The 13,543-nt window shown below is 37.0% G+C and overlaps 1 protein-coding gene across 2 annotated transcripts in view; it reads left to right on the top strand.

The window, feature by feature from the left end:
• Positions 1-13,543, top strand: part of ESCO1 (establishment of sister chromatid cohesion N-acetyltransferase 1) — a 33,045-nt gene that overhangs the window by 14,351 nt on the left and 5,151 nt on the right. Inside the window, exons 8-10 of one of the 2 annotated variants that reach the window (XM_083869853.1) lie at positions 4,137-4,268; positions 10,811-10,933; positions 11,524-11,613. In XM_083869853.1, the coding sequence (XP_083725979.1) occupies positions 4,137-4,268; positions 10,811-10,906 (228 nt within the window). In that variant the 3' untranslated portion in view covers positions 10,907-10,933; positions 11,524-11,613. Of the gene's footprint in view, positions 1-4,136; positions 4,269-10,810; positions 10,934-11,523; positions 11,614-13,543 lie in introns of those variants that run through there. The other variant, XM_083869852.1, reaches the window with a different exon arrangement.

The raw sequence follows: 13,543 nt of genomic DNA, 5'->3' as shown, positions 1-13,543 counted from the left end.
TGTGCTCATCAGAACACCTTCTGTAATATTCCTGCTTAATGCTTTTATATGGGTTCAGAATGGATTACCTGCCCATTGTAAATATTGTGCAAATTTATTTTCTTACTTTGTATTGCTTTTCATATTGCTTTAGCCAATGACCAGTGAAGATATATCATTTCAAAATGGATAATGACCCTCCATTTTCATTTTTCAAATATGCTAAGTAAAATTAGATACATCACAGCTTTGAAAGTTTCAAGATGATTTATATCCTTTTGTTAAAAGCTTTTCAGGAACATGGGCACAGGTGATGAGTTTTTGGGGTTTTGTTTGTTTGTTTGTTTGTTTTTTCTTGGTCAGGTTTTTTTGTTCAAAATGAAGACTAGATTTTATTCTGAGCTGGGACATGTCTTCTGATCCTCCTGGCTGGCGAGGATCTATCCATCAGTTTTAGTCTTGAATGCATCTACCAATGAAATAGCATTCTTGGACCTTTTAATTTTCTGTGGAGACCCCTAAAAATCTTTGTTGTTTTTTCCTGCACTTCTTGTATTTCCTTTCCAGCCTGCCTGTTTCTCTGGCTGGGCTTTATTCTTTGTTCTGTGAAAAGGCTAGAGGAAAAGAGGAAAAAAACAATCTTCCTCTAACTAATACTAGGTAATCAGAAGGAGGTGACCTAATCTGTGGCTGAAGAGAGAGAAAAGAAAGGAAGAAAAAAAAAAAAGCCCCTTTTCAACTCCTACAGAGGCACCAAATGCCTTTTCTGCTTGCAGGGTTCCTTATTGCACATATGGAGGATCAGCAGACATGCACCTTTTCAAGGAAGATATTGGTAAGACTTTTCTTTCTGTCTAACACAGGATTAAGAAACCCTTCTGAAGTTAAGGCAGTATTGTCTCAATGTTCTCAGTGTTCAATTACAGTTAACCTTGAAACAGTGGATATCCTTTACTTTAGGATTGCCAGAGATGCTGGAATGCTTAAATGCCATCTACATGTGCAGAATTTGCTTAGGAAATAAAAGTGTTTTTTCTCTTTATTGCTAGGGCTGGAAAACCAAGTTCTAAACAGAGTAACGACATATCTTCTGCCTGAAACCCCACATTTTCCTGAATATTGTTGCTCTGAAAAACATTCAGTTCTGAGAGTCAAACCTCTCTCATCTTTTTCTAGCTGTGACAAGTCAGCACTTTATTTTTCAGTATCTGATGCTTGCTGAGAAGATTCCACCCCTCCACTTTCAAATTCCAGTTATGTTTACTCATACATAGTACAGAAGGTGCTCCATAGGTTGTTGAGGTTTGGGATTTTGGTTTTTTGGTTGTTTCCTTTTTGATTTTTGGTAGGTTGTTATTGTTGATCTCTTCCCATTAGGAAGGTCTGGCAAGCTTTAATGGGTATTATGATTTGGGAGCAATTTTTCTTCTGGATGCATGCCCTTTCCACTTCTGCCTATGCAATGACATCACTTTAAAAACAGTCAGTTCCTGTAGATGTTCTGTTGAAGTACAAACATGCATTCATCATAATTCCTGACTTTATTCTGCATGTCTTTTTTTTTGTTGTTGCAGTCTGTGTTGGATTTTAAAGCTCCTGCATTTGATTTTTGTCTGAAGCATTATGTCCTGTGCTGTGGCTTTCAAACAGTACTTCAGCTATACAAAAATCTTTTTCCTTGTCTTTTGGAGACTGTAAAGTGTTTCCTAAAGGCTATATCCTCATTTATCAGGGCTACAGAGTTCAAAATATTGCTTTGGATACTACAATGTGCTTTTTTCAATAATTATGAAAAAGGGTTTTCATATTAAACTCTGTGGGTAGCCCATTGATACAACTGGATTTGTGTAGAATAGTAGTGTCAGTGAAATCCTTAAAAAACAAAATCCAAACAAAATATCTCTTCCCCCCCACCGAAACTCAAAGCCACTGATACCAGCAACGTCTGAGAAAGTCTGACTGTAAAATACAGTATGGCAGTACTATTCTAGGGAACTGATCTGTTCCTGGAAACTTGGAAAGCAGCATTTGTATTTACAAGGCAAGATGGGGTGAGGTGGGGAGCCAAACAGCTTTGAGGATTTCCTTGCCTTGAGTTTTCTGACGACTTCCTGCATTACTAGGGGTTTTTGGCTTGAGATTTTTGATAGTAGACTTGCAGGGTAGTGTAATACCCTTAGCTTCTTGATGATTTGAACAGAAATTGTGTCATGAGACTTAATGCAGTACCAGTACTTAAGACTTGCTTGATGTAGCTGATTTTCTAATTTAAGTGGTGCGGGAGGGGAGGAGTTTTGACATGTATTTCAAGCATCAAAGTCCACTTCCTTTTCACTTATCCTAATCTAGATATATGTTCTCCATCTTCAAGATTGGATTATCAAGTCTGGTTCAGTTGGTTCATCTTCAGATAGTCATCTGCACTGCCTTTTTTATCTTTCATGTATTAACCCTTGAAATGCAGTGTCTTTTGGTGGGTAGAATGGGTACTTTGTTTTCCTGCTTTAAAGGAAATCTGCAAGTGAAATAAAATGTGTTTGGTTCAATTTTTGGACTTCTAGAAAGCTCATCTTCCTCAGGGCTCATCTTTCCCTCTTCATTCCGAAACATACTGTACTCCTCCTTCTGTTGGGATCTGTACATTGATGTATAGTTAAAGCAGTGACTTTCCAGATTCAGATTCTTTCTTTTGGCTGAGTTCCATAGATGTGCTTTTAAGGAGATCTTCAACTCCGAGTTTGTCTAGCCTGGTGTGCCTTTAGTCTCTTCTTGGAAAGAAACTGATACCTACACTTTAGATGGCACTAATCTCTCTTTGAAATAAGTTGCTGTTGTGTGGAGAATCGAACCGTTGTTTAGCTCCTAGACATGTCTTTGAAGATGGAAGGAATAGGAAATGTTTTGTAAACACTTCTTCTGTGTTGCAAAATGCTGCTTTCTTCTGTAAAATAGGCTTTTTTTACTGTGAATATTTTCAGCTCTTAGAAAACAGTATTAAGTTCACGTGATCTATTTCCTTGCAAATTGCACACACAGATCAATTTAATGTTAAAAAACACCCACAAATATTTCTTTTGGTTATGTAGTATACTGGTTTAGAGTATAGAGTAAGTTCCTGTTTCTCTATTGCTTGTGATGTATGTTAAAATAAATAAAGAGTGACATTTATTGCTGCTCACACAAGCTCAATTTCCAAATTCAGTTAAAGAGGAAAAAAAAGTAGTTGAGCTTTAAGCTGTAATTTAAAATGCCTTTTTGGCTAGAGATTTTACTGTAACTGGTATTCTTTTGCCCTTTGCAAAAGGCAGCCCCAGCACCTGATACTTCACTATTTATTAGGCACTGACTTCAAAATCTGAGCGTGTTTCCAGATTAATAACACTTTCAATGAATAAACATAAATCAACAGGTACTGAGTAGTGCCCTGAGTTTGGTGATGGTTGCATAGAGAGTAAAAGGAGAATCTAGAAATTCACGAGTGGTACGGTTTTCCATTTGCAATGTAGCTGCTATATAGTATCTCAAAAATTACCTAGAAATATTTGGTTTTTGTTAAAAACCAAAGAAGGTAGTGATCAGCTGTTGCAGACATATTGCTGATCTTAATGGTTATTTCCATAACTTCAGTTTTTTATGATACTCTTCCAGACTTTCAGGAAAATGGTTCACCTGTGGCCTATCTCAAAGGAGCTCACAACCAAAGATGGGCAGCAGCAGAAGTGTAGGGAAAACCAAGTAGTGTGGGGCTGGTTATGGGAATTTTCTTTGTGGAAGGTGCTTATATTTTCCAGATGGGGAAATGAAGGACGAATTCTCTGTTCTTTGTATGTGATAGAATAAAAGTAATTTGTTCAAAATTACTAATGTAATGGGAATGGAGCTAGTATTTTTAGGTAGAGTTTGCCTTGTGATTGATGTCTGTGCCTTTTAAGGGTATATGGGTTTTTGAACTATGAAATTCTAAATTCTGTGCTTGTTGTTTCTCCTGTTTGACCTCATTTTAGCCTTTGTGTTGAGTTTCCAGAAGATACACTATTAGGAAGGATATCTGATTCAATGAAGTTCTGTTTAACTGTATTTACTGTGCAAGGAATTGATAAAGTCCTGTTTTGTGGGTTATTTGTTGGTTTGGTTTTGTTGTTTTTCTTTTTTTATAGGATGGAGGACAGAAGAGATTTGGTGCTATTTCCTGTAATATTTGTGGAATGCTTTACACTGTGTCGAATCCAGAGGATGAAACCCAACATCTGTTATTCCACAACCAGTTCATAAGCGCTGTTAAATATGTGGTAAGAACACCTTCTGTTTTGAAAGACATAAACAGTATCTTTTGCTTGCTTTGTACTAGTTACAATTCATATTACATTAAGTTGTATTTTAATAAATTATTATCACAGTAGGCCATAGATCATCCACTTTGGGAAATAAATGTTTTTAAGAGCCATGGTAGACAGGTTATATGTTACGTATAAAAATAGTTAGTACGATAATGATGTTTCATTGCCATATTATTATTTCTGCTACAATTACCTGATCTTGAGGAGGTGCAAGGGTAGTGATAGGAAAACAAAGGAATGTCACTGTTCTGAAAGTACTAAATACAGGTTTCTCTACAACTGGTGTTCGCAGCAGCAGTTGACTTAATAGTCAGATGAAGGGCTGACTGTCCTGTTTTTGTAAGTGTGTGATCTTAGATGACTTATGAATTACTTTTCCATTAATTATGTGTAATTTGAGGAGAGACTGCCTAGGAATTCAACTGATACGACTTTGTAGCATATTGAAGCTCTACTGAATTTATAATGAGAATGTGATCTCTAAAATACATATTATTTGCAAATTTCATTGTGTATGCTGTCTCTGAGTATCTCAGGTTTGAAAAATTCTGTATAATTTCAAGTATATTGTAAAATCAGCTACTTCACACTAGCTGATATTACAAGACATAGGAAATGCCTGTTCACATGTCTGAAATCCAGAGCAGAATCCACAAAGTCTATTTTCTTTATCATACATGTTACCTTCAGTACTCTACACTCAAGTAGATAAGACCTCCAGGATATCTGAACTGAGGCCACCTATTCATGTAGGCACCAAATGGCTGTTGGGCTACTCTTAAATCTCAAGCGCACTTCTATCCCACTGTTTGCAGATACAAAGATAGGACTTCATACCTGAAGTGCTTGAAAGTCTCTGGTGAATAGTTCTGGTATTCATTCTGTCCTTGGTTAGTTTTTGCCGAATCTGGACACCTTGAAAGGTCTCTTCTGATACACCTTAGCTACTACATTCTAGGGTGGGACTGGGCAGAAAGTATACTGCTGAAACTCAGTACTTTATAATGGCAGCATAAAACACATTTCCCCATTTTATTCCTGTTTGTCCTCCCTCTCCCCACCCAAGTACTTTCAGATCTTGAATGTTACCAAAGGTGTAAACATAATTCACAGAAGATGATGTTTAGTTCTTTTGGACAGAAGCTGTTGGGCACATGAGTTCAGTAGCTACTTAAGGCTGCTGTGTTCATGTAGGTAAGAAGCTGTACAAAAGTTTTAAATGTTTTGGAAGTTAAAAGAGTGGAAATCTTGTACTACTGTGTATATCTAGGGTAGCAACATAATTACCATGAAAGTGAATGAGCAGACTGCCTTAAACCAATCATAAATAATTTAATACAGAGTTATTTTTTAGCTTTCTCTATTGTTTTCTCAGTTGCTAGTCATCTTCTTAAAACTTCTGACAATGTGTACTCAAGTAAATTATTTGTATTGTCAATTCAGTGAGTAAAGAGTTCTCTCTCTGTAATCCTTTAAGGCTTTAGTTGTGTTTTGTGACATTGTAGATGACTGTAGAGCCTTGGAGCCATCATTTAGATGGTTATTCTGGAATGGAATCTGTAGAGTAAGAGGCGAAAGAAGAACTTTTATGAGTCTTCAAATTCCCCTCTGATTTTTTTTTTCCCCTCTTAACACTGTTTTCTGCATGGATGAGTAACTTTTGCCATTCTAAGTAGATGAGTTTTTACCACTAGTCATTTGATCTGGAGTCAGTGGTTCTTGGTTGATAGTATTGTGACAGAAACATTCTCGCCTCCTCTTAGAAAATAATTTCAATTTAAGATAAGCCTTCTTGGCAGGGAATTAGTACACCAAGTGACTACTTGTTAATTCTTAGTCATCCAGAAATACTGGAATGATTGCTAATTATCCTGGTTTTGCTAGGAGGCTTTTAGTGGGGATTGTTGGGAGGATGGCTCATACATTTCTGGATATTTGTATGTAGTTACTAGATCGAAATTTTCACTGTCTTCCTTGCCCTGACAGTGTTAACTGGACAATAGCATCAGGGGATTAAAAAAAAACGTCCTAGGGAAAGTCCTGGTAGCTCCTTGGTTAGACTTCCTGGTCCAAGGTCACATGTCAGTGACCTTGACATGTTACTTTTTTAGCTCTCCAGACACTCTTTATATGTAGTTAATGTTTGGCATTAGTTGTGATTCAGAGGCCATCAAGCATTTGTCATTCTCGTGTCATTCACATTCTCCTTGCCATATGATGAGGTCCCAGTCTGACTCGAGAAAACTTTTCTCAGCTTTTTTCTCCCTTTTAAGCATCTCTCGTTATGGGCTTAGTAGTTCTATGAATGATTCATTTCACAGACTCAAAAAAAGTAGGTCTATATATGTTGTCATGATAGAGCTCCTTGCTGTGAACTGTGGAAATGGACATTATTGTTTGTGTCTTGCCCACCTGCCCAGAGGTGCTCTGCAGGTTTTTAAAAAAGTTTTGAGTAGCCAGAAGGTAGTTTGCACGTAAATAATAAATTACTTATTATCTTTAACAAAATAAAATTTTGTTTGGTGGGTTATTTTAAGGGCCTGTCTTACTCCTTGTAGTAAAAAATTCTGTTCATATGTCTAGCAATATCATGATGCCTCCAAAAGAAGGACAGGCTAACAAGGAGTTGGTATTGGATACTTGCTTTGTCATGGGTGTCTGATAGAGATGTTGAGGAAATTGTAGGTCTTATGCGTAGAGAGGAATTTTGGCAAGTGTAATGACAGTTTCTAGATTTGGGAACAGAAGATTGGCAAGGATTGATACAGATTTTCCTAAGGGTGACATTTCCTATTAATAGAAGCATGCAAATCAAATTAGCAAGAAGGTAAGATGGCCAAGGATAGCATTGGAACAGGAATGAGACATGTCCCCCAACTGCAGACAAATGGAGCAATCTCTCACTTTTTCCTGGTTTCAGACATCTGAAAGTCTCCAGATAAATGATGCAATTCTAGTGTATGTGTGCACTGAGCAGTGATGTACACATCAGGTGTTAGCTCCAGAAGAATGGGCAACTCTGTGGGACGCATAAATTATTCAGTTTTATAACATCTTCTAGCTGTGATACCACACAGTACCAATTCTGCATCCTCTCTATGATACCACGTGGGATCAACTTAGTATTTCTGCAAAATGTTTTTCTAAGAGCAAGGCATTTTTAATGGTGTTTTGAAGTTGCAAAGCCAAAACCTTAAGTTAGTAAATGCCTGTGGATTCAGGTGTCATATGTGATTGCAGTTAATGTGTTTGTATTTCAAGCTCATCTTCATGGTTAAGAATACCTTGAGCTTAAGAAAATGGAGGAAACTGGGCTGTGTAATCTTGGTAAGTTTACAGCTATTCTGCTGTAACTGCACCCAGGTTCATTTCCAAGCTTCTTATGATTCTCACATGTAAAGAAAGGCAGTATTTGACTTCTTGGCGTCTAAAGTTAATAGGATATTTGGATTGAAAATGGTGATGAACTTCATGTCATCTTAGAAGGATTTCATACTTGTCTTGATTTGCATTAATTCCAAAAGTAATGCATCTCTATGACATAAAAATACTACAAATGAAGTTCTTACCATTAGTATCTTCTGTGAGAAGTTTTAATAGAGGATAATATTTGGTAGTTATATCCAAGGATCTTAATGTGTTTTGCAGTCAAAAACTCATTCTCTGTATTTCATTCATAGGAAGGAGAGGCAGAATATCTGTACTTGTCAGAAAGAAGAATGGAGCAGACCCATTTGTCTGCTGCAAGTTGTCAAGGACAATAGTTTACAAAATTTCACACTCTACTTCATTACTAGGGAAAAATTCATAAATGCTTTTCGTAGTGAAGACCAAGAATTATAAAGTTTTAACCATGTATTTGTATTTAGTTGAGAAATAGTGAATATAGAAAAGGTAGAACTGGCATAACAGGTACCAGCATTGCTGTATTGTTTCCTACTCATATGTAAGAATTCCTAAAAGCTTAGGAAATTCATAGGAAGTAGGCTATCACATCTGTTAACTTACACTTTTAAAGACAAATCTACATCAGAGATTATTTTAAACTGTAAGTAGAACATAATTCATGAAAAACAGAGCACTGACCATTTAATTACTGTGCTATTAATGTTGGAGTCATCTTTGCACCTCTGTTCTACATCATTCTTTATATACATACATCATATCCAGTGAAAAGAATGCAGTGCACTCTGTAGTGGTAACTGCTGTCCACACTATTTCATGATCTGATAGCAGCTGCTTGTCCATATTGCTCTTTTTGTAGGGATGTCTTTTGTAATCCTATTGCCTTTGCCCCTTAAACACAGCAGAAACAGCCTTTATTCTTGTTTGAATTGGAAGGAAGTTAGAGGTAGAATAAAAAGGAGCTGACTGTGCATTGCAGATTGCCTTATTTTCTCAAGCAATTCCAGATGCTTGTAGGATAAATAGTCCCAACATGGAGGGGTGGACAGTGTTGCTACAGCACTTACCCACCCCCTTCCAGCTGTGGTGAGGGTCTCTGCCTGCCTGCCTTGCTGCTGCTGGCTGGAGGTAAATCTGTTGTTGGGCACAGAGTTGCAGTGAGGGTTGCATTATCAGGGAGGATAATCATGTGCTTTTACTCCTGGCCTTGCAGAACATGTGGAAAGAGTAGCTTTCCTTTTAACTTCTTTGGTCATCACAGGTGATGTATATCAATGCTTGGGCATCTGATTTAACAGTAAATAAGTCTTAATGTCCCAAAGTAATGTCAATTAAAAGAAAAGGGAAAGCAGTTTTTCTGACATTGCAGTAGCATACTATATATTGCAGACATAAGAGTTCTGTTTCTTACTCTGCTGAGGTGTTTTTTGTCATCTGTCTGCTAGAATAGTCCCACTTGAGTTATCAGTGACTGAAATGCCTTGCAGACTGTAGTATTTTAGTAATGTTAAAATAGTGAGGGGGTTGGTTAAAAAGTGTTAATAGGTGTGTTTAGGGAAATAATTTTCAGACCGCATGAAAATACTGACACTAAAGCATATTTTGTGTACTGTAAATATCTAATAGGATTAGTCTCAGCTGTAGCACTTTCCCTTCAGTGTTACAGTATGACAATTGTGACCAGTCTGGTGCATTGCTTTAATTTGTCTGGTTTAAAGGAAGCAAAACTCAGCAATAAGGGTATTATTAAAGGTGCAGATAAATATATGAAATCACAGGTTTTCTTTATAACATTATTAGAACTACATATAACTTTAAAGGCTCAATGTGCCTTTAAAATGGCTTCACTAAAAATCTGGATGAGCTTAGGCTTTGCAGAAACTTTTTGGAAAGCTGCATCTAAAAGATGCATTTCTGAATTCCAAATCACTTCAATTTAGAAACTGCCCCTCCTGTGAATATCATCAGTCTCCATATTATACAGATCACTTCAGATGAACAGGTGGACAGTAATGAAAACAATGAGTCCTACACATTTGAGAATAAATTACTGCATTTTTTTTACAGATTTTTAGACTTGTGTTAATATACTGTTGCTTAAAGGCATAAATACTGTGATGTTAAGAAATGTTCTGTTCTTTATTGGATTTCATTTTGTGGAAATACTTGGCTATAACATTAACAGGATACCTTAACCTAAAAAATTAGGGTTGAGCTTTCTGTATTAGACTTGCAGCAGTCTGGATGCTGTAATGGCAGGATTATCATACACATTGCATTTATATCCTGAGTGGTGATTTAAAATAGGCTGTAAAAAGTTCTTGCAAAGCAAACAGGCAGCAAAAAGGCAGAAAAAACCAAAAATTTGAGAGAGGTTAGGGTTTGAGGTTGGAGAGGTAGTAATACTTGCCTGATTTTTGATGCCTTTCCTGATGGCAGTCTCAAAAAGCATGTTACAATCCCATAAATTGCACTTTCCTGCTCCACTGGATATGATGACACTGCTGTTTACTGCCCTTTGTGTTCAGACCATAATGTATATAAATTCAAGTAGGGTCTTCATTTGTTCAATTACTACTGAGAAGAAAAGCAGACAGGATTAAAATGGTGTCTGTGTTGCAACCATTGCCATGCTGGGTGCTAAATTAATACTTAAATAGTTTCAGGCTAGCAGCTAGTAGATGCATTTCTAAAATTATTCCCTTCATGTCCTCCTTGGGTTAAGGGAGTAAAATCAGTATGAATAAAATGAGGTGCAGGTCAAGTATTAGAACACTGAAATTTAACATTTTTTTGTGGTAGTATATGTGGCATTCATACAGTGCCAAATTCCATGACTTGGTCTTTAGTCAAACGTTATGGGAAGGTACAGATTTCAATGAGAATCACTCCATCAGTGTTGTTTCTTCAAAGACTTTTTTATTTAAAGTTGCTTTGAAGTAAGACTTGTAGATCAGCCTTTTTAGTGGCTGAAGTTACTTCTGCATTCAGTATTTTTAGGTCCCATCAAAGCAACTTGAGTTCTATTATCTACCAGTCCCATCTTGCTAGATTTAAGTGGCTTTTTTGTTTTGTTTTTTTCCATGCAGGTACTGCTCATTATTCACCACGAGTGTGGATCTGAAGAAGAGTTAATTACCTCTATTTTTTTGAGTATGTTTATACTTCAGATACACACAACGTAGTCTCCTTACCTATTAGATTCTTAGAAGGTAGTTATAAATTTTTTTCTAGTATCCTTCTTGTGGCTTTAACAGTTATGATCAGTAACAAAATAAACTATTCCTTACATTTTGGGCAACTGCATGCCAATCAGTTCACTTAGAACCTCCTGGAGGTCTTTCGCATGCCAGACTTTTAAAACTGAGTGTGTATTTGTGGAGGTAACTATGTTAAAAAGAACTCTTCTAATAAAACTTAGGGCTTTCTCATTCACTGCACTTAGAAAAATAAGTATTTATGTAGGTTTGGAAATCAGTTATGTGAGCTGAATTTGCTACTTCTGTTCTAAAATTGAGTTTGCACTGCAGTTCTGGGGGAAAAATCTAGTTGGGAAATTGTAAGACACTTTCACATTATTTTTAGATATAGTTAGGTTACTGTATAAATTACTGTATAAATAACATCATATTTTATCTGTTGTGCTCATTTTAAAAAGCTAGCTGGAGTTTTCTTCTCTAGCAAAGCAACTGCTAAATTCTGTGAAATCCGCATAAATTCAGTGTCTAGAACAATAATGTGCCACTTCTGTTTGTAAAAGTTCATCTTGTATATGGTTTAGATAAGTGTTTGTTTTATTTAGGGTTGGAAAAAGGAGAGAATCTTGGCTGAATATCCCGATGGAAAGATAATAATGGTTCTTCCTGATGACCCAAAGTATGCACTTAAAAAGGTATGGTGAGAAGAACTGGACTTGTATGTCTTGCTTTGGTTGATGTTTCCATATAATTAATGAGAATGTTCATAGAAAAGTTTGTGTCAGTTACATGTGAGCAGTTGAAATTGGGCTCAAAACTGCAGTGGTTCTGTTCCCTTTTGCACAGACAGGTCAGACACCTCACTCTTGAGCACTGCTGCTCACTCTCTTCAGAGAGAGGCTGGGCCTGGGCACAGATGGGAAGAGCATCAACCAATGACTTCTTAAAGTTCGGTGTTGGTTTTGTTTTTTAAATATCCTTGCATCGTGTCTGATGGATATTTTATGTAATATGAACTTCCCATTACATTTAAATGAACTGAAATTTATTAACTTCATAACATGGCACAAATGTGGCATCATTCTCTAGGTGACTTTCTGATAAAAACAGAATTAGGTGGGAAACGACCTCAAAGTCATCTAGTCCATTGCCATGTCCAAAGCAGGATTTGCTCTAGTTATGATGCAGCTGACAACTTCCATAAAATTCTACCACTAGAGGTTTTTCTGACCTCTTCAGACTGTATTACAGTGCTTCACTAACCATAGCATTAGGAAATTTTCCCTGAATGTCTTACCAGAATCTCCATACTGCAATTTAAGCTCATTAGTACTAATCATACTGCCATAGCTATAGAAAACATCTTTCTTTTCCTCCTTGCAGCAGATTTTTTGTTCAGCAGCCTGAACAAAATTATTTTTTTTCCCTTAAGGAGATGGACTGGATGTGCTGTTTTTTTAGTTTTTACTCCTAAATAATGTTTTTTAGACCTCCATTCATTGTCACGCTGTTTTCTAGCTTATCTCCATTTGTGCCATGACTCATGTTTTTCTCATCGCTCTAAAACTGGGCCCAACACACTAATGGGGACTTTGAGCAGTCGGGTACTTCAGTGTCCTGCTGGCTAACCTGTGTTCATACATCTTAAAATCTCACTTCATTGTAGCCTGGCACTGACTCTGCTTAGCTGGGGATTTGCTGTGCCTAATAGGGACTTTTTACAGTATCCCGGTCACAGGGTCACAGAATGGTTGAGGTTGGAAGGGACTTCTGGAGGCTGAATTGATGCCCAGGACAGCTCTTGCTGCTGGTGTGGCTGTAGCAGGTTTCTTTAGTCTAAGTTACTCAATTAAAAAGAAACTACAAATTTTCACATTTGATGCAGTTAAGTTTATTTGTTTAGTTTTCTTTTTCTGGTGGGGTTATCTTAATTTTAGTACATTTGTTGCACATTCATCTTTTAATACAATGGCTGAAGAAAAGGAAGGCTGTAACAAATTAAGTCATTTAGGATAGAGTTCTCAGTAGTTCTGTTTAGCTGCAATTGATAGAATGTTACAGCTGTCATAACCATGGATGCCTGATTTCAAGAATAGTTTTACTTGGTGTTTCAGAAAATTGGACGTGTCATTAAATGATTAGTACCTGAAGGTTAGGTGGGAAAATAGAGAGTAACTCACAACGTACCTGTTAAAAATTATTTTTAAAGCATTTTTAACACAGTTTTCTTTACTGTGTGGGTGCCTGTGCATTGGAACAGATTGCCCAGAGGGTGTGGAGTCTCCCTCACTTGAGATATTCAAGAACTGTCTGGATGCAATCCTGTGCCATGTGCTCTGGGATGGCCCTGCTGGAGCTGGGAGGTGGGACCAGATGTGATACCTTCCAACCTGATCTGTTCTGTGATTCTGTGATACTCACAGCATCAGTAATTCTCCTTTTGCATTACTACTGTAACTGCAGCATGCATTCATGAAGCTTATGCCATTTAATGCACCATAGGTGAGGGCACATTTTTTGTCTTACAGGAGATGAGGGATGATAGAGGCTGTTCCAATGTCCAGATGCAGGTTCAGGAATCCCTCAGTAAAAAATCAGCTCATGCATAAGCTTTCATTTACGTTC

The sequence above is a fragment of the Zosterops lateralis genome (assembly GCF_965231275.1).
Source record: "Zosterops lateralis genome assembly, chromosome: 1".
Classification (NCBI taxonomy): Eukaryota; Metazoa; Chordata; class Aves; order Passeriformes; family Zosteropidae; genus Zosterops; species Zosterops lateralis.
Note: the sequence above shows the minus strand (reverse complement) of the source record. Positions and strands in the feature narration are given on the sequence as shown.